Source organism: Ochotona princeps, chromosome 3 (assembly GCF_030435755.1).
Source record: "Ochotona princeps isolate mOchPri1 chromosome 3, mOchPri1.hap1, whole genome shotgun sequence".
NCBI lineage: Eukaryota > Metazoa > Chordata > Mammalia > Lagomorpha > Ochotonidae > Ochotona > Ochotona princeps.
Window position 1 is genome coordinate 67,928,794 of NC_080834.1, and position 27,710 is coordinate 67,956,503.

General features: G+C 40.4%; 1 protein-coding gene across 4 annotated transcripts in view; it reads left to right on the forward strand.

Annotated features, from left to right (window-relative positions):
* The first annotated feature begins 365 nt into the window (after positions 1 to 365).
* The window catches only part of TFG (trafficking from ER to golgi regulator), a 36,687-nt gene continuing 9,342 nt past the window's right edge, over positions 366 to 27,710 (forward strand). Inside the window, exons 1-6 of one of the 4 annotated variants that reach the window (XM_058661808.1) lie at positions 366 to 601; positions 5,895 to 6,110; positions 8,508 to 8,591; positions 21,705 to 21,851; positions 22,673 to 22,840; positions 26,829 to 26,969. In XM_058661808.1, coding sequence (XP_058517791.1) covers positions 5,927 to 6,110; positions 8,508 to 8,591; positions 21,705 to 21,851; positions 22,673 to 22,840; positions 26,829 to 26,969 — 724 coding nt within the window. In that variant the 5' untranslated portion in view covers positions 366 to 601; positions 5,895 to 5,926. Of the gene's footprint in view, positions 602 to 662; positions 678 to 5,883; positions 6,111 to 8,507; positions 8,592 to 21,704; positions 21,852 to 22,672; positions 22,841 to 26,828; positions 26,970 to 27,710 lie in introns of those variants that run through there. The other 3 variants (XM_058661807.1, XM_058661810.1, XM_058661809.1) reach the window with 3 other exon arrangements.

Consider the following 27,710-nt stretch of genomic DNA (forward strand, 5'->3'; position numbering starts at 1 on the left):
CACTCAATAAAATCCACCCGATTCTCTCTGTAAATCTGCCTTTCAAATAAAAATAAATAGATCTTAAAACAAACAAAAGCCACCGAAACTAGAAAAGACGCCCAAACTCGGCTGGCTCTGACGGTCCAGACTCTCACACCAAGCCACGCCCACGGGCGAGAAGCAGGAAATACGTTTTCAGGAAAACCAGAAGGTCCCGGTCACGCCGTGCGCATGCGTCCATCCATTCCTCTGGCAGTTCCTCCATTCCTTCCTCCAGTAAGAGGGCCGGGGCGCCTCGCCTCCCTCCGCTGCGCATGCGTGCCTAGGAAGGCCCGCTGGCTCAGAGGCGGAACGAGAGGACGGGATTTTTTTTTTTTTAGCTCTTGCTCCGCCCTTCGCCTTCCCCCACCTGCCACGTACTGGGCCCGAGCTCTCGCTAGGCTTGTTGGGTCTGTGCGATTGGCCCGGCCCCGCGCGAGCCTGCCAACCGAGTGCGGCGGCCGCGGAAGGCGACCGGCCCGGGTCGTGAGCGCAGCCCCGCCGCGAGCCGCCACGAGCTTCCCCTCACACCGGCCCGGCCAGCGCGGACCGGCGGACAGGCGGCGGCTTCGGCCCGCTGGTACGGCCCCGCAGGCCGCGCTGTGGGAAGGCCGCGCTGTGGGAAGGCCTCGCTGGAACCTGCCGGCGCCAGGCGGGTGGGGCCGGAGGGGCCGCGGACGGGGGAGCCCCAGGGGCAGCGGAGGGGTGGGCCGGCGGGGCGTAGCTTGGGGATGGGGAGGGAGGTGACTCTCGGTGCCCGGGGCGCAGGACCGGCTTGGGGGTGGGGTGGGGAGGACGTTGAGGGTAGCGAGTACCTCTGGTGCTGGTTCTCCTTTGCCTCCAAGAAGTCCGTTGTCCGAGAGAGGAGAGGCGCTCTGGGAGGCCTGGGGTCGCCGACACTTCACCCCAGAGGGCCTTGGAATGGCAGGGAGGGTGGGAAGTGGCGGCTGTGGGAATAGCTTTGTTGGCGGTCGCTGGAGAGGACCCTAGTTGTTGGCTGTGTCAGTGCTTAATCACGCGCCGCCTGGAGGCCCAGCCCGGGTCTCCAGTGAGGACGACTGCGAACTTTCGAGTTTGCTGTGGCCTCGAAGTGTTGTGGATCTCATGTATTCATCGCAAGAACTCATCCCAGTCGAGACGTGGATATATCCCGGGATGAAATTGGGCCTTCGAAAATTTGGGGTCACATAGCCAGTATCAGGAATCTTTAGATTCTTGGATATAGAGTGTAGGCAGGATTTCAGGCCCCTGCATTCTTTGGAACAATCGAGGGCTGACGTGGCGAGGATTTCTGCAAGGGAGCTGCTACCCTTCTCCCTGATTTTGAGCTGGTCTTTATTGTAGGGTTAGTGGAAGCCGAGGTTTGGTAACGAACGTGGATACGTGGATGCTGGTTCAAGGAGCAGGCTTTTTTTTTTTTTTTTTTTTTTTTTAAAGAATACCTTGACTCCTTGGGCATATCTGTTTATTTTGGTTGCTGACAAAAGTGTAGCTGTTGGAGAGCTCACAACGTAGTGATCAGGTCGTTTCTGGACATAGGGCTGGAGTGGGGCAAATTGGGAAAAGAAAATGTGAGGATTTCACTTTCGGGTCTAGTAAGTAGTGGCTTAGCTCTTAGGGGAAAAGAGAACCAGATTTCTGCCATTATGTAGAGAAATTGTTTTTGGGAAGCTAATGTGTTTGTCTTAAGGAGATGACTATGAAGCTACATTGTTAGGAGGGAAGCTTGGTTCTTGACTGCAGGGGATTCATGGTCAGTGGGAAGCGTTGGAAGTGAATTTGTGGGAAACTTGGTAGAAAGTATGCGCAGCTTCAAGGTTGTAGAACTGAACTACACCCCTCCTCATCCAAATTATCAGTTACATTTTGTGTTGATGAGATTTCCTCTTAATTAGCACATCTGATGTGAGGAACCACTTGCTCACTGCCTAGAGAAAGTATTTAGCTACCGGGTGAAAGTCTGAGTTGAGAACTGACCTAATATTAGAGTGTTCTTCTTCCACGCTCTATATCAAAAGTGTTTTATTCCTCATTACTATGTGCAGGGAAAGAAAACAGTCCTTTGAATACTTGCTGTAAGGCTGCTGAGAAGAGGTAATAACATCTGACTGAGCCTAAACCCTGGTCCCTGTAGACATTGCTGGTTTACATATCCTGTAAGGTAGAGAAAGGCAGCAAGCACATTGATTTACTGAAAGGACTTTATTGTGCTCAGGCTGCCAATACAGACAGGATGGAATATTTGCCATTGTTGAAGTAATATATTTTAGAGCTCAGAATGTAGTAGGTATTCAGCAAGTGCTTCCTGAATGGGGAGGGCAGGTTTGACCAACAGGTGAAGTGATAGTTCATAGAGGTCCTTTTTGGTTTAGATTTATTTTTTTATTTGAAAGGCAGAGTTACAGAGAGGCCTTCTGTCTGCTGGTACAGTCCCCAAATAGCTGCAGAGGTTGGAGTTGAGCTGTTCTGAAGTCAGGAGCCTCTTCAGGTCTCTCACATTGTCCAGGGGCCCAAGGACTTGGGCCTTCCTCCACTGTCTTCCCCAGGAGTAAACAGGGTGCTGGATGGGAAGTGGAACAGCTGGGACTGTACCCGTATGGAATGCCAGCACTGCAAGGCGGAGGATTAGCCTGTTGAACCACCACACTTGCCCAGCAGAGGTTTTAATTACAGTCTTCATGAGCAAGCTGTTGTGGGAATTGGCAGATAAGAAAGCTAACTGCATTTTGCATTAAGATAAGCATCCAGATAGTGGAACACAGTCTGCTCTGTTCTGAACTGACTTTAGAGTGATACTTAAAAAAAAAAAATTGCTTTTTTTTTTTTTTGAAAGGTAGAGTTACAAACAGAAGGACAAAGAGATCTGCCACTCTACAGATGGCTACAACAAGAGTGCCTAGCCGATCTGGAATCATAACTTCTTCCAGGTTTCCCACCTAGGTGTAGGTTCCCAAGGACTTGAGCCACCTGCTGCTGTTTTCCCAGATCATAAACAGGGAGCTGGATTAGAAGTGAAGCATCTGGGACACATGCTGGTGCCACAGCTAAAGGATTAGTCTGTGTCACCATTGCACCAACCCCTAGAGTAATATTTTTAACGCTTTGTTTCATTAAAGCTTTATTGAGATGCAGTGTGTCTAGACAGTGGTGAAGCCATCTAGAAACATTCATTTAAGGCTGGGTTGCTGAACCTTTTTTTCTGCCAAGGGCATTTGGGTTTTTAAAACATTGCTCTCAGTCAGTATGAAATTATCAGCTTAAAAATTAGCCTGTTACAGATTTATTGAATTTGGAGTCCCACCTGCAGTTGCCTTGAAAGGGCCAGGCCAAATGATTTTACTCCTCATCCCTCACCGCTTCTCAGATGAAAAGACCTGGGGTGTTTACATAAAGAGCATTAGGGTATTTATATTTAATATTCATGAGATGATTTAGGATTCATAGAATGTTTTTTTCAACTATTTGAAGGGTTGATTTGTTTGAGTGAATTCATGCATAAACACCAAGGTGGAGAAATGGCTGCAAAGAGATGTCATGGTGTTGCCAGTGGGAAACAGAAAGGTCCCAGCAAGAAGGCCGAGTGGCCTCTGGGAGGTCGTCACCTTCATCAGCCTGGAGAGGGGGAACAGCTGTGTTAAGGAAATGCTCAGTGATTATAGATAACACAGGGAACATCCTGGCCTTGAGAAGAAATGTTAAGCATTAGTAGTCATGGAATTGCAGGAGAAGTGGAGTGTACGATTTTAAAGTATTTTCAGGCAGTCATACTGAATAACCCCCTCATAAGATTAAATTAAAGCTCAAGAAGGGAAATTTTGTATGACAAATTATTTAGTGACTAGTTCTGATACTGTCTTAATTTCTGTCTTAAAGTATACAGTCTGCTCGTAAGCACCCACTTGATTAGGTGGGGTTATGGGCTTTGTAGCATCATTGTAGACAGTCTTACTAGAAAACGTGGAGGCTAGGGGAGGCATGCATGTGTTCGACAGAGCAGTTAAGGTGCCATTTAGGACACTTGCAGCCCATATCAGAGTTCCTGGCTAGAGTCCCACCCCGCTTTGGTCCAGCTTTCCAGCTGCCTATGGCCTGCAAGGCAGCACGAGATGATGGCTCAGGTTCTTGAGTCCTGCCACTCATTTTGGGAACTTGGATTGAGTTCTGAGTTCCTGGTTTTAGCTTGGCCCAGCCCCAGCTCCTGTGGGTGTTTGGGGGAGTGAACCAGCAGACTGACATCTTTCTTTTCTCTCTCTCTCTGTCTCTCTGTGCTTTTCAAATAAAAGTGATAATAAATAGAAAGCGTGTCAGGTATCACCCATTGATCCTTTCTCAGAATACTTAACAAATCTTTCTTTGGAAAATGGGAGGTTCTGTTGTAGTGTTCACATTGTTTTTTCTTGGTTAGCTTTTAGATTTTTAAGCTATTAGAGTTTTGAAGTCAGTATTTGTTTTTCTCTTTAATAATTGTGCAATGATTATTATATGCTGGGCACTATTTACTTCCTACCTTTCATTGGGGAAAGTGAAAATAATTTTTAATGTCTGATAAAATTGCTAAGTGATTTGAAGAAAAACAATGCAAGGTGGTAATATAGTAATAGGGGAGCCTTTACAAAATACTTATTTGAAAGCGGATGGGTAGTTTGCTGTCTGCTGGTTCACTTCCTAGTTGTTTGCATGTTATAGGGCTGGGCCAGAAGGAAAAGCTGGAAACTCAGTCCAGGTCTCCCAGGTAGATGGTAGGGACCTGGCTACGTGAGCCCTTAGCTGCCACATCAGCAGGAAGCTGCAGTCAGGAGTGAGAATTGGACTTGGACCCAGGCACTCAGATAGGGGATGCTGATGTATTAATTGTTACAGCACATGTGACCTAAGGGAAGCCATTTTATGTATGTATGTGTTTTTTTTTCTTTACAGATTTTTTCACTTTTAAACTTTAATTTTATTTGAAAGAGAAGCTCTTCCATCTGCTGATTAACTTCCCAAATGCTTGCAGCAGTTGGGGTTAGGGACTGGGTCTGGCAAAAGCAAGGAGTTGGAAACCCAGTCCTAGCCTGTTTCTAAGGGTGACAGGGACCCAAGTACTTGAGCTGGCAGGGATGTTAACAGGATGCTGTATTGGAAGTAGGGTAGCTGGGACAAATCAGGTACTAAGCACAGCACGTCAAGATGGTTAGGGAAAACTTTGGTTAGTGGCCTGAATCACTGTAGAGTTGTGTCTGAAAATGTTCAAAACAAAAGGAGTAGTAAGTGCAAAGCTTCAAGAAGAGGAGTATCAGTGTAGCAGGGATGGATATTGGGGACATGTAGAAAGTGAGGAATTCATTGGAAGATTTTGAGTGACATTAGGTCTTATTTGGCAGGATATGGGTGTATTGAAAAGCAGTTAGCAGTCTTTGTAATAATTTAGGCAGGAGTGAAAGTGAGTTGGATTGAGTTCATAGTGAAGGCATAGTGAGGTGATGGATTCTGGAAAGATCCTTAAAGTAAGTTTGAAATGTAAGGTATGAGAAAAAGGAAAGACCAAGGTTTTATTTTGCTCTGTTTGATATTGAGCAATGGAAAGGAAGGAGCAGTCCCTAAATGGGTTGGGGAAGTTGCAATTTTAGGTGGAAGATCAGGAATTTTTTTTCAGACCTGTTAGCTATCTAGAGTAATGTCAGAGATTAGCAGTTAAATATGTGGAGAAGATAGTAATAGACTTAAGAAACATAGTAGAATTGCCTTCATATCAGTGTAATGTGAAGATGGTAACATTGGCACAGTAATTCTGTTTTGGAAACATTAATTTCTTAGATCCTAACAGTAACTGCTTTCAGTTTTTAAGGTATATTTTATTTTTTAAGAAGTGTCTTTTATCAGTTTTTCTCTAGACTTACATATATAAAACATCCTGGAATCCACCATGAATGGACAGTTGGATCTAAGCGGGAAGTTAATCATCAAAGCTCAACTTGGGGAGGATATTCGACGAATTCCCATTCATAATGAAGATATTACTTATGATGAGTTAGTGCTAATGATGCAACGAGTTTTCAGAGGAAAACTTCTGAGTAATGATGAAGTTACAATAAAGTATAAAGATGAAGGTAAGAGTCTTTTTGAAGTTCATTTTTAAGAGGCAGTCCATAGGTATATGTGTGTGTTTGGGTCCATATTCATTGAATTGTGTTTTCTCCTTTCATGGTACTTGAGTGGCCTCCTTTTATTGAATGAGATATTTGGGTTATTAATATAATTGTTTTATAAGTTAAAAGTAGCTGAAGTTTATTGTTACAGATTTTTTGGAATTTTTTATAAGCATTTTCCTTTCTGCTCATATATTACTTGTTTTCATTTTTTAAAGTATACATGTATGCATATAGTTGTATATTTACTTATATAAAGGGATCAGATTTCATGTATTTCGTATATACAATTTTAAGAGCATAGTGATAGTTCCTACTCTACCCTCGCTGTGTTCCTCCCTTGCTCCCACCCTTCCTTCTCCTTCCTTATTTTAATTTTTACAGTGGCATAGTTTGAGTGTACTTTATAATGACAGGCTTAATCCTTCACTAAATAAAGAATTCAAAAAGTAAGAAAAATGTCATTATTTCTTAGGCATAATCTAGAAACAATAATGAAATAAAGTGCCAATTTCACTTATATTATTGTATATTACCTATGTAATTTCTGTATTCTGTGTATGGGTTACCTCAAAGTAGAGAAACTGTGGTATTTATCTTTTTTGGGTGTGCCATTGAGTATAACGATCTCCAGTTGTGTCCATTTTGTTGCAGAACACAGGATTTTGTTCTTTAAGAGTAGTCCTATATCATGATACACATATATATACATATATATGTACACACATTTCTATGTGTATATCCCAGAGTGGAAGTGATATTGGTGTGTATTCAATGAATAAGGATTTTATGGTGAACTCATTACAGAAGCTGGTTTAAATGAAGATGTGTGTTTATTGCAGAAAGTTTTCAGGTAGTGTAATATGCTTATGTACAGGCTCAGTTTATAGTATGAAAATATATTTGTATGTTATATATATTTACATGTATATTTATTTATCAAACGGTTTATAGGAAGGGAGAGTCAGAGTGACCTTCCCTCCTCTGGTTCATTCCCAGGATGGTCCCAGTAGCAAGGACCTGGACTAGGCTGAAGCCAGGAGCCCTGTACTGCATCAGTGTCTCTCACATGGCTGAGATGGGCAAAGGCACTGGGGCCATCTTCTGCTTTCCCAGGCCTTTAGCAGGGAGCTAATTAGGAAGTGGAGCATCCAGGACTGCTGATGATGCTCATATGGGATGCTGGCATAGCAGGTGATGTCCTAACTCAGTGTACCACAGTATTTTCTCTTAATCACTTAAATTGGGCACACGTGCTGATGTTGTGGCATAGTGAGTAAAGCTGCCACATAGATGCCAGGATCCCATGTTCTATGGTTTAAATGTCAGCCATTCTACTTCTTATCTGGCTCTCTGCTTAATGGGCTGGGATAAGCAGTGGAAGATGGCCAGAGTTGTTGAGCCTCTGCCAGCCATGTGGAAGACCTGAAAGAAGCTACTGGCTTTGACCTGGCCAGCTCCAGCAGTTGCATCCATTTGGGAATGAACCAACAGACAGAAGATGATCAGCCTTTCTCTTTCTCCTTCCCTCCCTCCCTCTTTTCTTTTTCTCTGTAAACCTGACTTTTGAATAAATTTACCTCTGAATAAAAATGGGTGCAACAGAGCATCCCTGGAGCAGCTTGTTGGCCTGCCCAGGGCAAAACTCTACCCAACTCTGTCAAGATACCTTGTAGAGACCCTGACCAGCTCTGTCTCTTGGCTTCTTTTCTGGTTTTGCTGTCTGAACCTGTCATGAATCTCCTAGACCCTAACTCTTTGAAAGCTTTTCAAAAACACAAGTGATACAATATTTAGTACTCTTTTATCCTTGGAACTTTTCAGTCTTTTATATGCTGTTTTGTGAATAAATATTTTTCTGGAGGAGAGATTATAGTTTTTATTTGTATATTTGAAATGGTCAGAACCCTAAAAGCTCCACTTTCTGCTTACTAATGCAATTCTGGAAAATCTTGGTGTTTTTTTGCAGGTCTTTATTGTGTGATTTCACCTCCATTTATGTCACTGCTTTTTGTTGTATTAGAATTAAGATTTGAACTATGAAAGTCGTTATTAATTTAACTGGATAAATATATTTATGTTGCTTGAATTTTTACTCTAAGCCAGTATTTTGTGATATTGCTACCAAGAATCTAATTTAATGCAGCTGTGTTTTCACTTGAGTATATGATAAATACCTGATTATGAGTATGAACAATAATAGCTTGATTGTTTTTAAACAAATATGATCCTTTAATGTTTGCTTAAGGTTTTTATGGGGGATTCTAATTTTCTAGAATTCTGGTTATTAATTTTATCTATGTCCTAGTTTACTGCTAAACTAAATGTGAAATTGATTTTTTTATTTTTAAATTCCAGATGGAGATCTTATCACAATTTTTGATAGTTCTGACCTTTCCTTTGCAATTCAGTGTAGTAGGATACTGAAACTGACATTATTTGGTGAGTGATAAACTTCTGATAACTTTAGAATTTTAATTGCATTTTAAAGACTATAGCTTTTTTCTTTTAATGACTGAAGTGATACCTAATTCAGAAAGTGCTGAAATTATTTTGCATTCAGGTACCTTAAAATTACTTAAAGCTTTTGGCTGTGTATATTTTAAAATATTTAATTTTAAAAAATTATGCATTTTACCAAAATTTGTTAAAATTTTGAAATCAGATATTACTTAGCTATCTCTAATATAGTAATGTAGCTTTAATTTTGTTCTGTTAGAATTGGGAATTGCTTATGTATTTGCATTTTCAAAAGTATAATAAACATGTCTTAAATTCTACATCTGCTTTGTTACACTAAGTAATATATGTAGCACTTCCATGGAGTATCAAGGTTAAAAATGTCAGGGTTGTAACTACCTCTTGGTTTGCTAAGAATTTGTAATCATTCTTTAATCTGGTCTAATGTGACTTATTGTCAGGGCTTAACATATGAGTCTGTTACTTAAGCCATTGGAAGAGTATGTTAAGTACTGTAGATGGTTGTGATAAAAACAAATAAAAGTAAATGTAATAGTTTAGCTACAAAATACTGCAGATCTTACTAGATTTGTAAGGCAAAGCACTTAAGGAACAAGATAGAAATTAATACGGATTAACGTGGTAGCATGATTAGGTAAAAATAGTACTTATTCTTTATTTTGGGACCTCTTAAACCAAGATACTACCATCAGAACAGAGAGGCAGTGTAAAATCTGGAGATGGTGATTTTTTTTTTTTTTTTGAGATTTATTTCTGTTGGAAATGCAGTTAGAGAGAAGGACAGGCAGACAGAATTTACAGCCACTGATTCACTCCCCAGGTAATTGCAGTGATTAGAGCTGGACCAGTCCAAAGCCAACAGCCAGGAGCTTTCTCTGCGTCTCTGACTTGGGTGCAGGGCACAAGAGTCTGGCCATAAGAAGGGAGCTGAATGGGAAGTGGAGCAGCCGGGACTCAAACTGGCATCCTTGTGGGACATGCCACCACGCCAAATCCCTATAAAGGTGTATTCTAATTCAGGTCACACAGGTTTTTCACTGACAAAATCTGTTGATGAACTTAGAGTTCAAAATTGTAAAACACACAAAACAGAGCATATAAGCAAATAACAAGACACAAGGAGCAGCATTAAGATGCCTAAGAATTTGAGTTAATAGAAATGATAATCTACAAAATGTATTTTGATAGTTATCCAGGAAGAAGAATAGGAGTACAGTACTAAAAGGGATTTTAAAAAGAACTTACGGCAATGAACTGGAAAATACAATGAGTAAAATTAAATACTACATGATTAGGTTAAATAGTACCTGGCTCTGCTGTTGATTCCAGCTTTTGGCTGTATGCACCCAGGAGGCCGCACATGCAGGCTCAAGTAGTGGCTTTTTTGCCATCCATGTTGGAGACCTGATTGACTTACTGGCTCTCAGCTTCCACGTCCCTGGCTGTTGCTGGCATTTAGGAAGTAAACATGTGAATAGAGCTCTCTCTTTCACTTTCTTTTAAGATTTATTTATTTTTATTTGAAAGGCAGATTTATAGAGAAAAGGAGAAACAGATTTTCCATTTGTTGGTTCACTCCCCAAATGGCTGCAGTGGCTGGAGCTGAGGTGATCTGAAGCCAGGAGCTTCTTCTGGGTCTCTGACATGGACATTGGGTCATTCTCTACAGCTTTCCCACACCATAAGCAGGGAGCTGGATGGGAAGTGGAGCAGCTGAGACACAAACTGGCACTCTTAAGGAATGCTGGCACTTGGAGGTAGAGGATTAGCCATTTAAGCCAAAGCACTGGCCTCATCTCTGCTGCTAGTAATAAACAGATAAAATGAAAACAAAACAAAAAACCAATATATTATAAGAGGTTAAAAGAATTAGAAAATGAATTAGAGAACGAAGAGTACAAAAACAGAAAATGAAAGAAAAATTGAAAATAAGAAAGCCCAATATATTTCCATTAAGTTCGAAGGTAGAAAGAATAAAAATATACTCAAATGTAATAGACTTAAATCAGGGAAAGCATATTTGTCTTTTTTGGGACTGGCTTGTCTCATTAGCCTAATGGTTTCTGGTTGTATCTATTTTACTGCAAATGATAGAATTTCATTTTTTTTTATGGCTGAGGGTGTTCCATTATGTGTATACTCCATAATTTAATCCAGTCATTAGTTGATGGACTTCTGGGTCTTAGCCATTGTGAATTGAGCTGCTATAAACATAAGGGAATAAATAACTCTCTAGATCGATTTTGTTTCCCCTACCACTCAAGGTGTGAAATTTTTGGGTCATAACGGTATATCTCAGATTTCTGGAATCTCTATACTGCCTTCTGTATTGGTGTATGCTCATACATTTCTACCAGTAATTCAGTGGGGTACTTCTACCCAACATCCTCATCAACATTGGCTATTTTTTGGAAAATAGCCTTTCTGGTGGGGTGGAGTGAAACCTCATTATGGTTTTTATTTGCATTTCCCTGAGGGTTAGTGATCCTGAGCATCTTTTCATGCGTCTGCTGGTCATTTGTATTTCATCCTTTAAAATTACGTGTTTGTATCCTTAGCTCATTCCTTAATTGGACTGTCTGTTTTGTTGTTTTTAAGTTTCTTGAGCTTCTTATATATTCTGGATGTTACTACCTGATCAGATGTATGTGAAACATTTTCTCTCCTGTCAGTTACATCTTCGTTTGTTTTATAGTGTAGAAACTTCTTAGCTTCATGTAATCTCATTTGGCTATTTTTGCCTTAATTGTTTGTGCTTTTAGAGTCTTTTCCAAGAAGTCTTTGCCTGTATCACTATTTTGTAGTATTTCCCTAATGTTTTCCTCTAGTGATTTGACAGTTTGTGATCCATTGTTAATTGATTTGTGTTAAGATTGGGGTCTGATTTCGTGCTTAAAGCATTCAGATTTCCAGTTTTCCCAACAACATTTGTTGAAGAGGCTATCCTTTCTCCAAAGAGTGTTGTTTTTCATTCATTTGTCAAATATTTATGTGTTGATTAACTTCCTTTGGTTCGTTCCATTGGTTGATGTGTATATTCTTGTGCTGGAATAAAAAAATTTTTTAGTTCCGCTTTATTTTTTATTGTTATTATCATTTTATGATACAGTTCCATTGCCCTTGGGATAAACCCTCCCCTTCCCCTGATGTCCCCCGTCCAGTGAGTTCTCCCATAGTTCCTTGCAGCTAGTCTTAAATCCATCATTGCGGGTATAGACAATGGCAGAAAATCCAGCATCCCATTGTCAAAACACATGCAACAGTTTCACTGGGAATCCATCCTTGATCCGGAATTAGAGATGCACACATCAGAGTATCCTCACATAAGGACATGTCTGTCTGTACTACGCATTCACTATAAATTCCCCCAGGTGAAAAGCTGTAAGACAAAAACAATAACAGGAAGGAAAAGAGAAATTTACAATGCCATGAAGTTAAACAACATGCCACTGAATGTGATAGTCTCCATTACACAGTTACTATGCATCCCCTTATATGAAAAGCCAAAAAACAAAATCAATAGCAAAAAGAAAAAAAGAAATTAAAAATGCCATGAAGTTAATTAACATGCTACTGAATGACTAATGTCTCGCTGAAGAAATGAAAAAGGAAGTCAAAACCTTTTTGAAGAAAATGATGCTTCTGTATGATATGTCATTACATAATTTAATGGAAAAAAAAGGGTTTTGAAGAAATGAAGCTAAAAACATCAAAATCCACGAGACAGATCTTTGTTGGTGAGATGTATCTCCAGTAGACAACAAGTAGTTGGGTTTTGCGTTTTTAATCCAGTCTACTAATCTGACATTTGATTTATGAGTTTAAGCCATTATCATTCAGGGTTAATATAAATAGGTGGTAATTTGTTCCTGTCATTTGTTAGTGGGTTGTTCATTGATTTAGTCTTTTATTGTTTCTTCACTGGGTTCTTCACATTTGCCTTTGGTTTTGGTGGGTGCTATTCCTTTTCTCTGTGAAGAGAACATCTGTAAGTATCATTTGTAGGGTAGATTTGGAAGAGGCCTTTTGTTATAACATTTCTTTACTGTGGAAGAATTTTATTTCATTTTCAAAGCAAAGAAAAGCTTTGTTGGGTACGTTATTCTGGGCTGACAGTTTGTTCTTCTAGGATCTGGAATATGTTGCTCCATTCTCTTCTGGCCTGTAGAGTTTTCTGTGAGAGGTCTCCTTTGAATTTAATTGCCATTGCTCTGTGTGTCAGTTGATTTTTTTCGCATGTAAATTTAAGGATCTTTTCCTTAGGTTCATTGAAGAAACTTAATTATCATGTGTTGTGGTAAAGATTGTTTTTGGTCAACCCTGTTGGGAGTTGTGTGCCCCTCCTGGATGTTGTTTCCCAATTCTTTCTCCAGATTAGGGAATTTTTCCTTCATTATTTGATTAAATACAGTTGTAAACCTAGCTTCTCTTTCTGTACCTTCTGGGACTCCCATAACTTTTTTTTTTCCTTTATTTTTGACATTCTTTACATAGTTAATTAGGGCAAAAAGGTTCAAGGGCTACAGGAAAGTGGGTAAGATTATTATTTCCACATTGTTTTTGCCATGTATCTAGGGCAAAGGGGTAGATAAAGGGAGAAGCCCCACCCAGTCTCCCACCCATCCCAGGGCCCGGATGTGGGGCATGCTCCGAGATACTTGCTCAAGTGGTTTTGATAGTCCAGTAGTTATGAATTGCTGCCAGTCTCACCATTCCAAGCACGATGAGGTCACTGAAGAATCCACTGATTGATAGTCCATCATAGAGTCTCCGTTCGCCCAGTTTTTCACTGCCAGCATATGGCTGAGGTAGTTTATTGACCTGTTCTGTCCTCTGTCTTTTCATGGTTAGGGTTCTGAGTCCGGCAGTTCGACTGGGGATATCCCCAAAGAAACTTTGTTTGAGGTGTTCCCAGACCAGATTCTTGTGTGTACTAGCAAGTACAGGGCCCACCACAGTCCATCGCCCAATAAGCTGGTGGTTGCAATTTCTGGGTCAGTTCTGTGTCCAGCACTATCTTCCCCTGGAACCAGTGGGTGTTGCAGCCCAGCCTGATTCTGCCCAGCACACACTCGGCCCTCACACATACCAGTGGGAGCTGCAGCCTAGTTGGAGCGACCCACAATAATTCCCACCAGGCCGCCCCCTATCCTGGTTTGCTAGTATGTGCCCCATACTAGTCCAGTCTGTCCCACATCCCATTCAGCTCTCATACATGTCATTGGGCATTGAAGCCAAGTTCAACCCAACCTGCCTGACTATCCAACCCACACACATTGCTGTTGGGTGCCTTTCTGTCTAGCCACCCGATCCCCTCCTGGTTTTTGTGCCCTCCAGTGGGATTGGTAATCCAAGAGGGAGGAACCTACTATTTTCCTTCTAGGCCTCTCCCACTCCCAGATTATGCACTCTCCAGGTAGTTCTGTGGTTTAAGTTGACAGAAATAGCCCCCAGTGCTAGCTTCTGCCAGCTGATGCTATGGCTAAGCCCAAACAACCCTCACCCACTCTAATTTTTCTTTGTACCAGTAGGAACAATCAGCCCAGCCTGGCTTTTCCCTGATCTAGTCCACATGAGGCCCGCAGGTGTTGTAGCCCTGCCTAGTCTAGTCTGCCCCATCTCAGCTCATGCCCTCCAGTGGGAGTAGCTGTCCAGCCGGGGGGACCCCCTACATTCCCCCTGCTGGCTCCGCCCCTCCCTCCCTGGTTCTCACGTGTGCTGGTTGGGCACTGTGGTCACATCCAGTACAGGTCACTTCACCTTGGCATTCTGTAATGTACACTGGTTTTTTTGTTGCGACCAGACCTGGCTCGACCCACACTCTGTTCTAGTGCTCGCATTCGCCAGTGGGTGATGTGAACTGGTTCAGCCTGATCTGCCCCCGACCCATGCCACATGTATGCCAGTGGGAAACTTTCCAGGGCCTATTCTGGGCTGTTAACTATTATGCTTCTTGCGCTTACTTGCAGGGCCTATGTCCTGCCAGAGGAGTTGCCCAGGCTCCTCCATCAGAACCTCTCCCAGTGCCAGGTTTTGCGCATACCTATGGGTCCATGAACCAGCCCTACTCAGTTCACCTCCTGTCCTAGCAGGAACAGTGGCTTTTCCTGACTGGCCTTCAACCCAATGTGGTTCTTACTGTTGGATGTTTCAGCCCAGCCACGGCTCGTCCATACCCACATGCAGCTCACACATGGCTCAGTAGGGGCTGAGACCTAGCCTGGTCCTTCCTGCATCTACCCTAATCTTGCAAAGCACCAGATGGTGTTGGAGTCTAGCCTGGCTTGGTGTGTCCAGTCTTAGTCCACATTTATGCCAGGGGAGACTACAACGGTATCCTGATCAGAACACAGCCCCCATTCCAGCCCTTGTGCTCCTTGGTGGGAACCTCGACCCATTTAGGGTGTCCCCTTAGCTTCCCAACCAGGACTGTTCCCAGCCATAGATCATGCATAGATCATGTGGTTACTCTGACTCAGCTTGGCACAGCCCTCATCTGTCCTGGTCCCTGCCTTAGATGCTGTGGCTTAGCGTCCCTGACTCACGCAGACCTTGCTTGTGGGCTTAGGTTAGTTCAGTCCTGCCCGGTCCACCCCGTTCCATTTCCAACCCACACATTAGCCAGCCATTGGAGCTACTTTGCCCAGCTTGTCCGACCCTCAGGTCTGGATCATGTGTTCACCAACGGGAGCTATGACCTGCCAGGGATTCCCATAAGTCTTATATTTGGCCTTTTAGTAGTGTCTTTCAATTCTTGAATACTTTTTTTGGCCTGATCCAGCTCTGCTTCCAGCTTTTTGTTTGTTTCCCCCTGGTGACAGGAAATATCTTCCGATTTTGAGATTCCTCCTTCTGCTTCATTCATTCCATTTTGGAGACTCTCCACTGTACTTTTAATTTGCTGCACTGTATTCTTCATTTCTGATATATCAGCTTTCATCTGATTCATTTCCTGTGTGACATACTCGTTAAATTCCCTGAACTCCTGTATTACATGCTTCTGGTTGTTAAGAAGCTTTATAACAAGTGTTTTGAATTCTGTATCCCCCATTTCCTTGTTGTATTCTGTTTACTCTGAGGTTGGCAAAGGATTTTGTTCCTTTGCAGGGTAATCTTCAATAATATTCATTGTGCCTTTGTTGCTTTTTTTGCTCTTGGTCATTGTACTTCTAGTTAGATTCTTCTCCTTAGGGCTGGTTCCCAAGCTGTGTCACCCACAGGTCTGCAGTTTGCTTACTGTGGTTGGTACACAGTTCTTTGTTTGCAATCAGTTGTGCCACTCCCTATAGAGAGTTTCAGATCTGGGCTCTTAAACTTCCACCATGGTCTGCATAGCCCAGGTCCTGGCTCACCAGTCTGCACCTCCTGTGATCCTGTGCGATTATTACACTGTTGTCTGTACAACATTTCTCCCAGTTTCAGTTCACGCAGTTCCCAGGGTGATAGCGCATGCTCACTGTTGTCCCTACAGTGTCATAGCCTTTGCCACACTGTACAAAATGGTGCCTGATGTGAAACTCATGGAGTTCTTGATCTGTTGGCTGTTGGGTCTGGCAGCTGCCTAGACTTCTTTTGGGTGAAACCTAAAGAATGCCACATTGTTGCAGTTCATTGAGCCTGAAATGAGTTCTCTTCCAGCTTAGTGCATGTGCAGTCCTGTCCCAAAGTCATTGCCTTCCTAAGCAAGATGGTGTCTGATATGGCTCTAGTAATGATTTGGGCTGTGATTTCCACCCTGTGCCTGCACCACCTGTATAGAATCTGCTGCTCTGTCTCTGCTCCTGGTCAACAGGATGGGCAGTTCTCTCTCCTGGTTCTCCTGAGTTCCCCGTGAGCTCCCTTTCCCACCTGGTTGCTGATGGAGTTCTAACTGACAGTGAAGTTCAGATCGTCATTTACTGAATGCTGCTGGCACATTGGGTCACTGCAGAACCACACCGTTGTCTCTACTGTTTTCCTGTGTTCATTACTCTCCAGGTGCCCCTCTGCTGTCAGCCTGTTCTCTCCTATTTGTAATGTGCCCTCTTTGCTTCATCCTGGCTAATATTTCTCCGTCTGTTTAAACATGTGCTTACCCTGTTCTATTATCTTGATTCTCTCCAAACTGTTTTGATTATAACTGCCACGTAATACACTTCGAAATCAGGTATTATAATGCTTTTGGCCTTATTTTTACTGGTTTGGATTGCTTTAACTGTTTAAAGTGTTTTGTGATTCCATATGAATTTTATGGGCAGGGGAGATTTTTCTTCCAGATCTGAGAAGAACATCTTGTATTTTGATTGGGATCACATTTAATCTGAATTGCTTTGGTTAGTATGGACATTAGTATGATACTAATTCTTCTAACCTATGGATATGGAAGTTTCCCATTTTTAATGTCTTCAAGTTCTTTAACATTTTGTAATTTTCATTATGATCGTAATTACAAGATGTTTTTTAATGTTCGCGTCTTTGTTTAATTTTACCCCAGGGTATTTACATTTTTTTGTAGCTGTTGTGAATGGGACTGATGTCACAGGTTCTTTTTCAACTGTGACATTGTTTATGTGTACAAAAACTATTGATTTTTGTATGTTGATTTTATATCCTGAAACTTTGCTAAACTCTCTTATGAGTTTCACTAATCTCCTAGTGGAGTGTTTTCATTCCCTTCTGTATTTGTAGACCTTTGATTTCTTTTTCTTGCCTAATATCTCTGGCTAAAGCTGTGAGAACTCTCTTCAGTACTAAGGAGGAGAGTGCTCATCCTTAATCTTGTAGAAATGCTTCCACCCTTTCCTATCCAGTTTGTTTTTGGGTCTGTTGTTGACATGTATTGCCTTGATTGTGTTAAAATACTCCTGCTTGGTGCACCAGCGGAACAGGATTGGAAAGGGGGCAATATGGCCAAGACTACGAAAGTGAATGGCCAGAAGGAAGCCCTCCTCTGTGGAGGGAGATTGACCTAGAAGGCTTGCTACCTCAGTCTTACTGAAATGCTTGGGAGTTATATTACGGGAGTTGATGTGGCACAAACTTTGATAGCTACATCCCATATTGATGTTAATCAGCCAGTACTTAATGATCAGAAAGCAACAGTGTTTACCCAATACAGGAATCAGTCTATTTCAAGGATATCTTAAAGCAAACAGTGTATGGTCTTGGACCATTGCCCAACTGTAGACCCTCATCCACAGACCTTGACTTTGGTCTTGGACTTTTGCCCATATGCAGACCATTGCCTGCAAAATTTGACCTTGGTCTTCAGCATCAGCAGTCTGTGAGCTCAAGATTCTAGGCACAGGCTGTCCTGCTATTCTTTATCAAATGACTTAATTTTTTACAATTTGTGAATGAGAGAATGTTCTTTTCTTTTTTTATTTTATTTGAAATGCTAAGTTGCAGAGACAGGAGAGGTAGAGAGATTTCCCATCCTCTGGTTCACTCCCAAAGTTGTTGCAATGGCTGGAACTGGGCTGACCCAAAGCCAGCAGTCAGGAGCTCATTTTGGGTCTCCCTTGTAGGTGCAGGGGCCCAAGTACTTGGGCCATTCTTCACCTCTTCTAGGCTGTCACCAGGTAGCTGGGTTGGAAATGAAGCAGCTAGGGTTCAAACTGGCCCCTGTATATGGTATGTTGGCACTGCAGGTGGAGGCTTAACTTTCTAAGCTACAGTGTGGAACATCCTTCTGTACTCAAGTTACCTAAGATTTTTGTCATGAAGCGATTTTATATTTTATCAAATACTTTCTGTGCATCTATTGAGATCATTTTTATTCTTTGTTTCATTAATGTGATGTGACAGACTTATTGATTTGCATACCCTGAACCTTTCCCACTTGGTACAGGTGACTGATTTTTTTCTGATGCGTTGTTGGATTCGATAAGCTAGGGTTTTTGTTGTTTGTTTTGTTTTGTTCTGTTTTTTTAAGGATTTTGGCATGTCCATCATGGATGTTGGTCTATAGTTCTCTTTATTTGTTGTTTTTTTTTGGTTTTGGATTTTAAAGTGATGCTGGCTTCCTATAAGGCTTTTGTAAAGATTTGCTTTCTTTTAGTTGTTTTGAATAGCTTGAGAAGAGTTTGGATTAGTTCTTTAGAAGTTCAATAGAAATCAGCAGTGAAGCCATCTGATCTTGGATGTTTCTCTATTGGGAGGGCCTTTATTACTGATTTTACTCTATCTTGGTTATTACTCTGGGTTTTTTTAATGTCGTCATAGCTCAATTTTGGTAGATTGTATGTGTGTAGGAATTGTTTTATCTTTTCCAATTTGTTGATCTATAGCTGTTTGTAGAAATCTCTTAGTGATTCTCTTTATTTCTGTGGTGTCTGTTGTAACATTTCCTTTTTCATTTCCAATTTTATTAAGTCCCTTGTTTTTGATTAGTTTTGCCAGTGGTGTATCAATTTTATTTTTTCAAAAACCAGTAGAGGATGGCCCAAGGCCTTGGAGCCTGGATGAGATGGTTTTTAGTTGCACTTCCTGATGGCTGGTGAGCCTAAGCATTTTTTATGTCTGTTGGCTTTTTCAGTTTCATCCTTTGAAAAATGCTTGTTCATGTCCTTTGCCTATGTTTTAGCTGAATTGTTGTTGTTGTGGGTTTTTGAGCTCTTTATAGATCTTGGATATGAATCCTCTATCAGTTGTATAGTTTGCAAATATTTTCTCAGGTTTTGTTGGCTTCCTCCTTATTTTGTTGATGGTGAACTTTGTACTGAATTTTTTTTTTCTTGATTTATTTTTATTTTTGATGATATTTACATAGTTAATCAGGGTGGGAAGGGTTGAGGATTAGGGAAAAGTGGGTGAGACTATTGTTTCCAAAGATGTGTTTTCTTCCTCCTGTATCTTGGGGAAGGCAGGGAGATAAGGCAAGATGCTGCACCTAGCCTCCCATCTGCCTCAGTATCTAGGGATGGGGAACGGCCATCTGATGTCATCCTGGGTTCCTGATGTGGAGCATGCTCTGAGGGTTCTGTTTAAATGGTTTTGATATGCACGAAATTTCTTACTTCGATGTTAGCACATTTGTGTATTTTTGCTTTAATTGTCTGAGCTTCTGGGGTCTTGTCCTTATATCTTGCGAAGTGTTCCCAATTGTTTCTCTAGTAATTTGATGGTATCTGGTCATAGATTAAGTCCCTTAATTCCTTTAGAGTTTGACTTTTGTGTATGATATAAGGCAGGAGTGTTTTATATTTCTATACCTGTAGATCCAGTTTTCCCAGCATAATTTCTCCCTGGATTGATATTAGTTCACTTGTTAAAAATTATTTGGTTGTAGATGTATGGGCTTATGTCTGCGATTTCTATTCTGTTGAATTGCTGTTTATGTCTGTTTTTGTACCAGTACCAGGCTGTTTTTATTATGACTGCTCTGGAATATGCCTTGAAGTCTGGTATTGTGATGTTGTGATGTCTCTAGCTTTTTTTGTTTGTTTGTTTTTGGTACTTATTTGAGGGTCTCTTGTGTTTCCATACAAATTTTAGTACCATATTTTCTAGATCCTCAAATTTATTTGAGATCACAATAAATTTGTAAATTGATTTTTTAATATGGATGTTTTGATGATATTAATTCTACCAATCCATGAACATGGCAGATTTTTCCATGCTTTGCTGTCTTCTATTTCTTTAATGTTTTGTAATTTTCATCATAGAGCTCCCTCACATCCTTGGTTAAATATATTTCAAGGTATTTGAATTAATTTTTAGCTTTTGTGAATTTGATCTTTTAAGTTCTTCCATTGTTGTGGAATCAATATAAAGGTGATTGGTTTTTATGAAATATTTATTTTTCTTGAAAGAGTTAAGAGAAGGAAAGGCCAAATAATAATAATAATAATATTAAAAAAGGAGCGATGGAAAGGCAAAGAGTGATTTTCTTGTCTGGTGGTTTACTCCCCAGTAATCACAATGGTCAGAGCTGTACCAGTCTGAAGTTGGGAGTTGGGAGCTTCTCTGGATCACCTATGTGTGTGCAGGAGCACAAGGCCTTGGGTCATGCTGTGCTGCTCTACCAGACCATTAGCGGAAAGCTGGATTGAAAGTGGAGCAGCTGGGACATGAACTGGCTTCCCTATAGAATGCCAGTGCTGCAGGTAGAGGATAGTTTGCTATAGCCGCCATGCCCATTCCAGTTTTGTGTGCTGATTTTATATCCTGTAATTTTGCCATAGTCTTTAATGAGTTCCTATAGTCTTAGTAGAGTCTTTGGCTCCCCTAAATAGAGAATCATGTCATCTGCAAGCAGGGATAAGATTTATTTTATAATTTGTATCCCTTTCTCTTTATTTCCTAATGTGTCTGGCTAAAACTTCCAGGGCTATATTGAGCAGCTGTGCTGACCGTGGACATCCTTGTTTGGTTCCGGGTCTTAGTGGAAATGCCTCCAACATCCCCCCATTCAGTATGATGCTTGCTATGGGTTTTGCATGTATTGCCTTGATTGTGTATTCTTTCTGATCTTAGTGATGACAGATTGCTGCTGGATGAAGGATTTTATTTTGGATAAAGTGGATAACTAAATGGGGTAATATTGCCTTCATTAGAAAAACAAGCAGTACTGCTGCTTCTGGAGGTAATTGCTTTAAGGATATTGGTGAAGCGGTTTCCTGGGTCTAATCTCTTTTTAGGTCTACTATTTTGTTAGCAACTTTTTTTTTTTTTTTTGATCAGAAGTAGGCAGGAGAGTTAACAGCACTATCAATGATTCTGTGTTTTGGTGTTTTTGTGTTTTCTTATGAATATTGAAGTATGAAGTCACTAGAGCTTTTGAAGTTACTTGAAATTTGGCTGAAAGTTGAAGTTTCTGTAGATTTTACTTTATTAATTTAAATTTAATTCTTTTAAGCTTTTTTAAACTAGTAACGTCATAGGTAAGTCTGATATCAAGAAAGACTGATGGAAGTTTCTTTTCTTAGAAAATTAATTAGTGATGAAGACTTCCTTCAAAAGAGTTATTCTAATGGCATCAGTAGGTATCTTACGTAATTTTGTTTCACTTTTTTTTTTAAGGAATTATGCTGATATTTCTCTTTTTGCATATTATTCTACACTTCTTTCCTAATTTTCATGTTTTTATTTCAGTTAATGGGCAACCCAGACCCCTTGAATCAAGTCAGGTGAAATACCTTCGTCGAGAACTGATAGAGCTTCGAAATAAAGTGAACCGCTTGTTGGATAGCTTGGAGCCCCCTGGAGAGCCTGGACCTTCCACTGGTATTCCTGAAAATGGTAAACCATGAACCATTTTATTTTGATTTTTTTATGATGTCTTTTCTTGGAGACTTTTTGTAATATTTTAAAAATTTAATTTTATTTATTCTGCATGAAAGTCAGAAATATAGCAAGAGGGAGAGATAGAGATCTTTGCTTGCTGGCTCACTCCACAGGTGATCGGCATGGCCAGAACTGGGCACATGTAAAGCTGGAATCTAGGAGACTTTGCGGTTTCCACGTGGATGCAGGGGCCCAAGCACTTGGGCCATCCTCTGCTGCTGTCGCAGGTCACCAGCAGGGATCTGGTTTGGAAGCAGAGCAGCTGGAACTAGAACTGGCAGCACCCCTATGGGATGCTGGCACTACAGGTGGAGGATTAGCTTGCTATGCCTCTACACTGGGCCGACTTTATAAAACTGATGTAGCAATAAGGCAGCACCGTTGGTGTCACTCTGGTTTCTATTTTTGCATTGGTGTTCCTTTTCTTTGTGTCCCTAAACTGTGCTAGCTGTTTGCCAAGCTTGCTGGGGGTTTCATTATGATAATTCCTCCCTCTGAGCACAGAGTTTATGGGGGATGGACTGGAATCTCGTTTTCTAATGTACTGTTTGAATGAGTCTTCTGTAGCTAGTCTTGGACTGTTGGGTTTATAATACATGTATATTTTCAGATCTAACTCATTGAACCCTTTTCAGAATAATAATAGGTAGTTATTTGTACCCGTATTTGGAAATTGGAACAATATTCATGTATTATATATTTATTTGCCTTTTTTAAAATTACTGAATATAGATCGAGTGAACATAATTTTTTTATTTATTCCCGTGTTCTTGTAGATGCTGTGGATGGGAGAGAAGAAAAACCTGCTGCCTCTGATGCTTCTGGAAAGCAGTCGACTCAGGTTATGGCAGCAAGTATGTCAGCTTTTGACCCTTTGAAAAACCAAGATGAAATCAGTAAAAATGTCATGTCAGCTTTTGGCTTAACTGATGATCAGGTTTCAGGTAAGTTAATTCCTGTATCTCTCCCATCCTTCAGTTTCTTCCCTTTTTTCTCCCTTTCTTTAATTGATTATTAACTTGGACATAATGAAGTGCACACATGGTTAAGAGTTCAACCTGACACATTCTGATATTTATACATCATGTACAATAATAAGCAGCTCAAGATATAAATAATTTCTAGCACCTCAGGAAGCTTGCCTTGTGCCTTTCCCAGGTCAGTATCATTCCCCTTCAAGGAAAAACACACACACACACACACACACACACACACACGCACTATTGAGCAAAGTAAATTTTACTGAAATTGAAATTTCAAGAATTGTGTTCTGGAAAAAAAATTCTTATGTTTTTTTCAGATTTGTTACATGGCTTAAAGTTACATATGATGTATTCTATTATTCTTCTGATCCGACATTCCAGAAATTGAATGTAGATTTCTGGTTAACTTGCTTTACTGAATACACAAGCTTTATGTTGTCATAATTAGAAACCTGAGAGTCAGCTTATTTCAGTAAAGATAAAAAGTCCAGCTCATTGTTTAGGAGGTTCAGTAGCGTGTTGTCTGTGCTGGTTCAGTTCTAATAGAGATCCCATGATGGAAATTGTGTGTAGAAGACAGGAATTCTGAGAGATGCAGATTAGATCCTGTGGTCCCTGAAAAAGGGCTTGCCGCTGATGGTCTGTGGACCACCTGCCAGGACCCACCTTCCAGAGATCAGCCACTTCACAGTTGTCAGCCTGGTGAGCATGCCTGGTGAGCATGCTCTTAATTGTGCACATCTGGAGGACATGCAAACTGTTCCAGTATGGAAAGTGTTCTTATATTAATTGGCTGTGAACCTTAAAATAGCACCTATACTGTCACTGCCACTTTGTGTGATTTTTTTTTTTTTCTTCCATCGTGTTTATTTTTCTGCTTTGCATCTTTGGGGATTCTAATTACACACAGAGGGAGTTTGATATTGTCTGTCAGTTTCAGGTTTATTTCTCTTCTCAGTTCTTTAGATTGAGCAATTTCTATGGAACTCTGGAATGTTCGTCTAGACCCATTAGCAATCAATTTCTGTTGACTGCTTAAGACTCCTGTGTCCATGCTATGGTCGCTGTTTTCTATGTTTGCATGTCTGATACTTTTGGTTGAAAACTGGACCTTGTTTTTAATATGTTGAGATAACTTGTGATTTTTTTATATTCTCTCATTAAAGGTTTTTTTCTTACTGTAGCTGTAGCAGGGAGTTAATTTGTGTGGGTCTCTTTTCTTCCCATGGAGTATCTGTTCAGTCGTTTTAGCTCTAGCTGCTCTCTTCTGCAGTTTCTTGGGGTGTCTCTAACCCTTTCCCAACATGGTAGTCAGCTGGGGACTTTTGCCAGTTCAGATTTGTGGGGCTTATTCTTTCAGTGGTACTCTCAGTCTAAGTATGTTCTCTGGGGTTTACAGCTGCTTGTCCAGCCACAAAGTTGTTACAGTGGCTTTCTGCCATTGCAGCTAGAGGGATACTTGTGACTTTTGTTCATCATAATTCCACTGGAATGAATTCTCTTCTGGTTTCTGTGACAGTTGATTAATTTTATTGTTTAAGTAATTATTTTATTTTTTTCAGGTTTTTGTTACCTGTGGGAGGGTTTGCAAGATCAATTTGCATTATTATTATCAGTGTTTGGAAATATATTATTCAAGCTATTTTTTCTTTGAAATTTTTGTGAAATTTTGAAAAGACAAGTGTTTATGTACAGTGTTCTTAGCAAAAGAACACACAGAATGTGTGATACACTGGAACAACATTTTTAGAGCAACTGAAATGAGTTATTTTAGCTACTTACTATTTTAGACTATAGAAAATGCAAATTGTGATGTGATCCAGCTGTACATGAAGTCAGGCTTGAAAAGTTATATTATCTTATATACATCAGACCAGAATAATTTGATTATGATTCATGTAATTGGAAGACAATTTTTCTAGTAGTCTTGTATTTTAAATTGTAGTAGGAAAAAACTGTACCTTAGATAATAGCCACAGTGCTTTGTAGTTTTTCAGGTGTGATATAAAAATTCAGGGCAGGAGGATGAAGGATCTGTTCCACAGACTCAGCAGCATAACTAGGTACATACAAGGGAGGAAATAGGAGGTAAAGTAATACATGTATTTGAAGATAATGGCACAGTGTCTTGTAGGAGGAATATGTGTATCTGTTAACAGTTATATAAATGTAAGTAAATGTAAGAGCAGTGGTCCCATTTTATTCGTGTTATCATCAGTCTCCTGCATTACTACTATTATAACCTAGTTTAATTCCCATTAGCACCAATACTGCTGCTTCAGACTAGCATCTACTACAGTGGTGCATTCTGGAGCTGTACCAGTGCAGAAAATAGAAGCTGGTCCTCTGGGACATTAGTCTACTAATAATAGCAAATAGTTGAACGAGATTTTCAAAGTGGTAATCACTTTTACAAGATTTTGCTGTGACTTTCGAAAGCATTTCTATAAGCTCTTACCTTGTGAAGTAGAAAGTAGCATATACTTTATACAGGTGAGGAAACTGGTACACAGAAGATTAAGTCACATGCTCAGAGTTAACATAGCTAGTAAGTGGCAGCTCTGGAATTCAGAGTTAGGTAGTATGTCAAACACAGGTGCTTTGAACCACTCTTCTGCATTACCAAAACAAAAAGCATTTCAGCAGTAAGACATCATTTACAGTTTTCTGTAGGTTATCTTCTATTGTTGTAGTATTATCGGTATAGCTTGTTTTCTCCTTTCACTTCTCTGCTTATATTTTTTGAGATTTATTAATTTGAAAGGCAGAGTTAGACACACACACACACACAGAAGGATCTTTGATCCAGGGCTTTACTCCCAAAATAGGTGCAAGGGCCAGGACTGGGCCAGTTTGAAGCCAGAGACTTCATTCAGGTGTCCTATGTAAGTGGCAAGGACCAAGCATTTGGACCATCGTTTGCTTTCCCTTTCCCAGGTCATTCGTAGGAGCTAAAGGAAGTGGACCGTCTTGAACTTGAACTGGCACATATGGATACTAGTGTTGCAGCTGGTGGCTTGATGTGCTATGCCACAGTGGTGGCCTCTCTCTGTTCATTATTTTTGAAAGAACTATTTTGTAAATTACAGTGCTAGACCTTGTGAGGCAGACAAAAAAGAAGCAAGAAACAGGTGTTTTGCTGAAAGATCTCACTGTTAAATATTGAAGATGGAAGATATTAAGAAATGTAAAGTATAATTTGGATATAATAAAAGTAAGCCATTGAGAATCAATAGTGGAAGAAAATATGAGTAACAGAAAAAAATCTGTGAGTAAATACTTAACAAAAGTATTGACTGGAAGTATCGAGTTACAAGTGGGCTTTAAAAATGACCCTTAAATATGTGTGTGTGTGATATCTTCAAAGATTTTATGGAAAACTTGAAAAAATTGTAGATTTTGAACCCTTTTATTTGCTTATTAAATAAACTCTTAATTCCATTTTCTATTATTAAGTAATTTCATATAGAGGTCACAGTAGAGATGGTAAATAAAACCAGCCCCAAAATACTAGATATATTGTAGAAATAGGGAATAGGTCTTTTTAGCTGAGGGGGGAACTGTGAAGATTGTGAGAAATGTTTGATTCCTCCAATTCTCAACTTATGTGTTGTAGAGACTTAAGAATGAAGTAATGCCTTTGGTTGATCTACAAAGTAGCCTGCATGAGGATACAGATGTTGGTATTGCAGACACAGGTTTGGTTTTTACAGGAATTAGAACTCAGGAAATACAGTGCTCCTAAGTTTATAGAGGATGATTTCCAGTTGTAGATCAAGGAACATGTAGTTAATGTGAAAGGTTACCTTTATGGGGAGATGTTTACCCTGTAGTGCTTTTGCTTTATTTACTGATTTTTTGTTGTTGCCTCTCTCAATCAAACTTAATTCTTGGGTTTGCTGGGCAAAGACCTCAGATTGGGTACTAAACTGACTTCATGACCATCCAGGGCCACCCAGTGCGCCTGCCGAAGACCGATCAGGCACTCCTGACAGCATTGCATCCTCCTCTTCAGCAGCTCACCCACCAGGAGTTCAGCCACAGCAGCCACCCTACACAGGAACTCAGACACAAGCAGGTCAGAGTGAAGGTAAAATAGAGTTACATATGCAGAAGTGTTCATTGCAGCTTTGGTGGTAGTGGCAAAGTTTACACATGCAGTTGTACTGTGAAAGCAGCTGAAAAAACCTTGGATTTACTGACTTTGCAGGATTTTATGTTAAAGATACTCTTTGTTTTCAGTGAGTTGAAGAGAAAATAAAACTATATAAAACTAAAATAAAACTGGAGCATGGAATACAGAGTGTAAGGCAGGCAAGTATTCATGCCAGTCACTAGCAAGTAATAAACTTGGTAAAGAGTGAAATTCAGAAACATGACTTCACACTTTAGTTTGCATAATGCTTTGGTGTTACTATATTTCCCTTTTCCTCCCCCTCAGCATCTGAGAATTATTTTTGTAATTTAAAAAGATGTTAAAGTGTAGCTATTTCAGTGTACTTTTTTGGGAAAGCTTTTGAATGTTTTTATGCAGTTGCGATATGAACTGTTGTAAACAGTGTATGCCACATGAGCAGCTCACTATCTCTGTGTTTAATAATTTATCACAGTAAAATAGGAATACTGGACTAAACTAATGGTTTCAAATGGATGCTTTGGTTCTGAATGAAAGGTAATTTGAAAGCTCACACTTTGAAACATAAATAAGGCATGGTTGCAGCTTAAAAGGATTGAGAGGCCAGGCCACAAGCTTAGAATGCTGTGCATCTGAGAGCTCTGAGGCGCTGCACAATGTGGCAAGGCCAGTACTTAATACTTGGCTTTAGTTGCC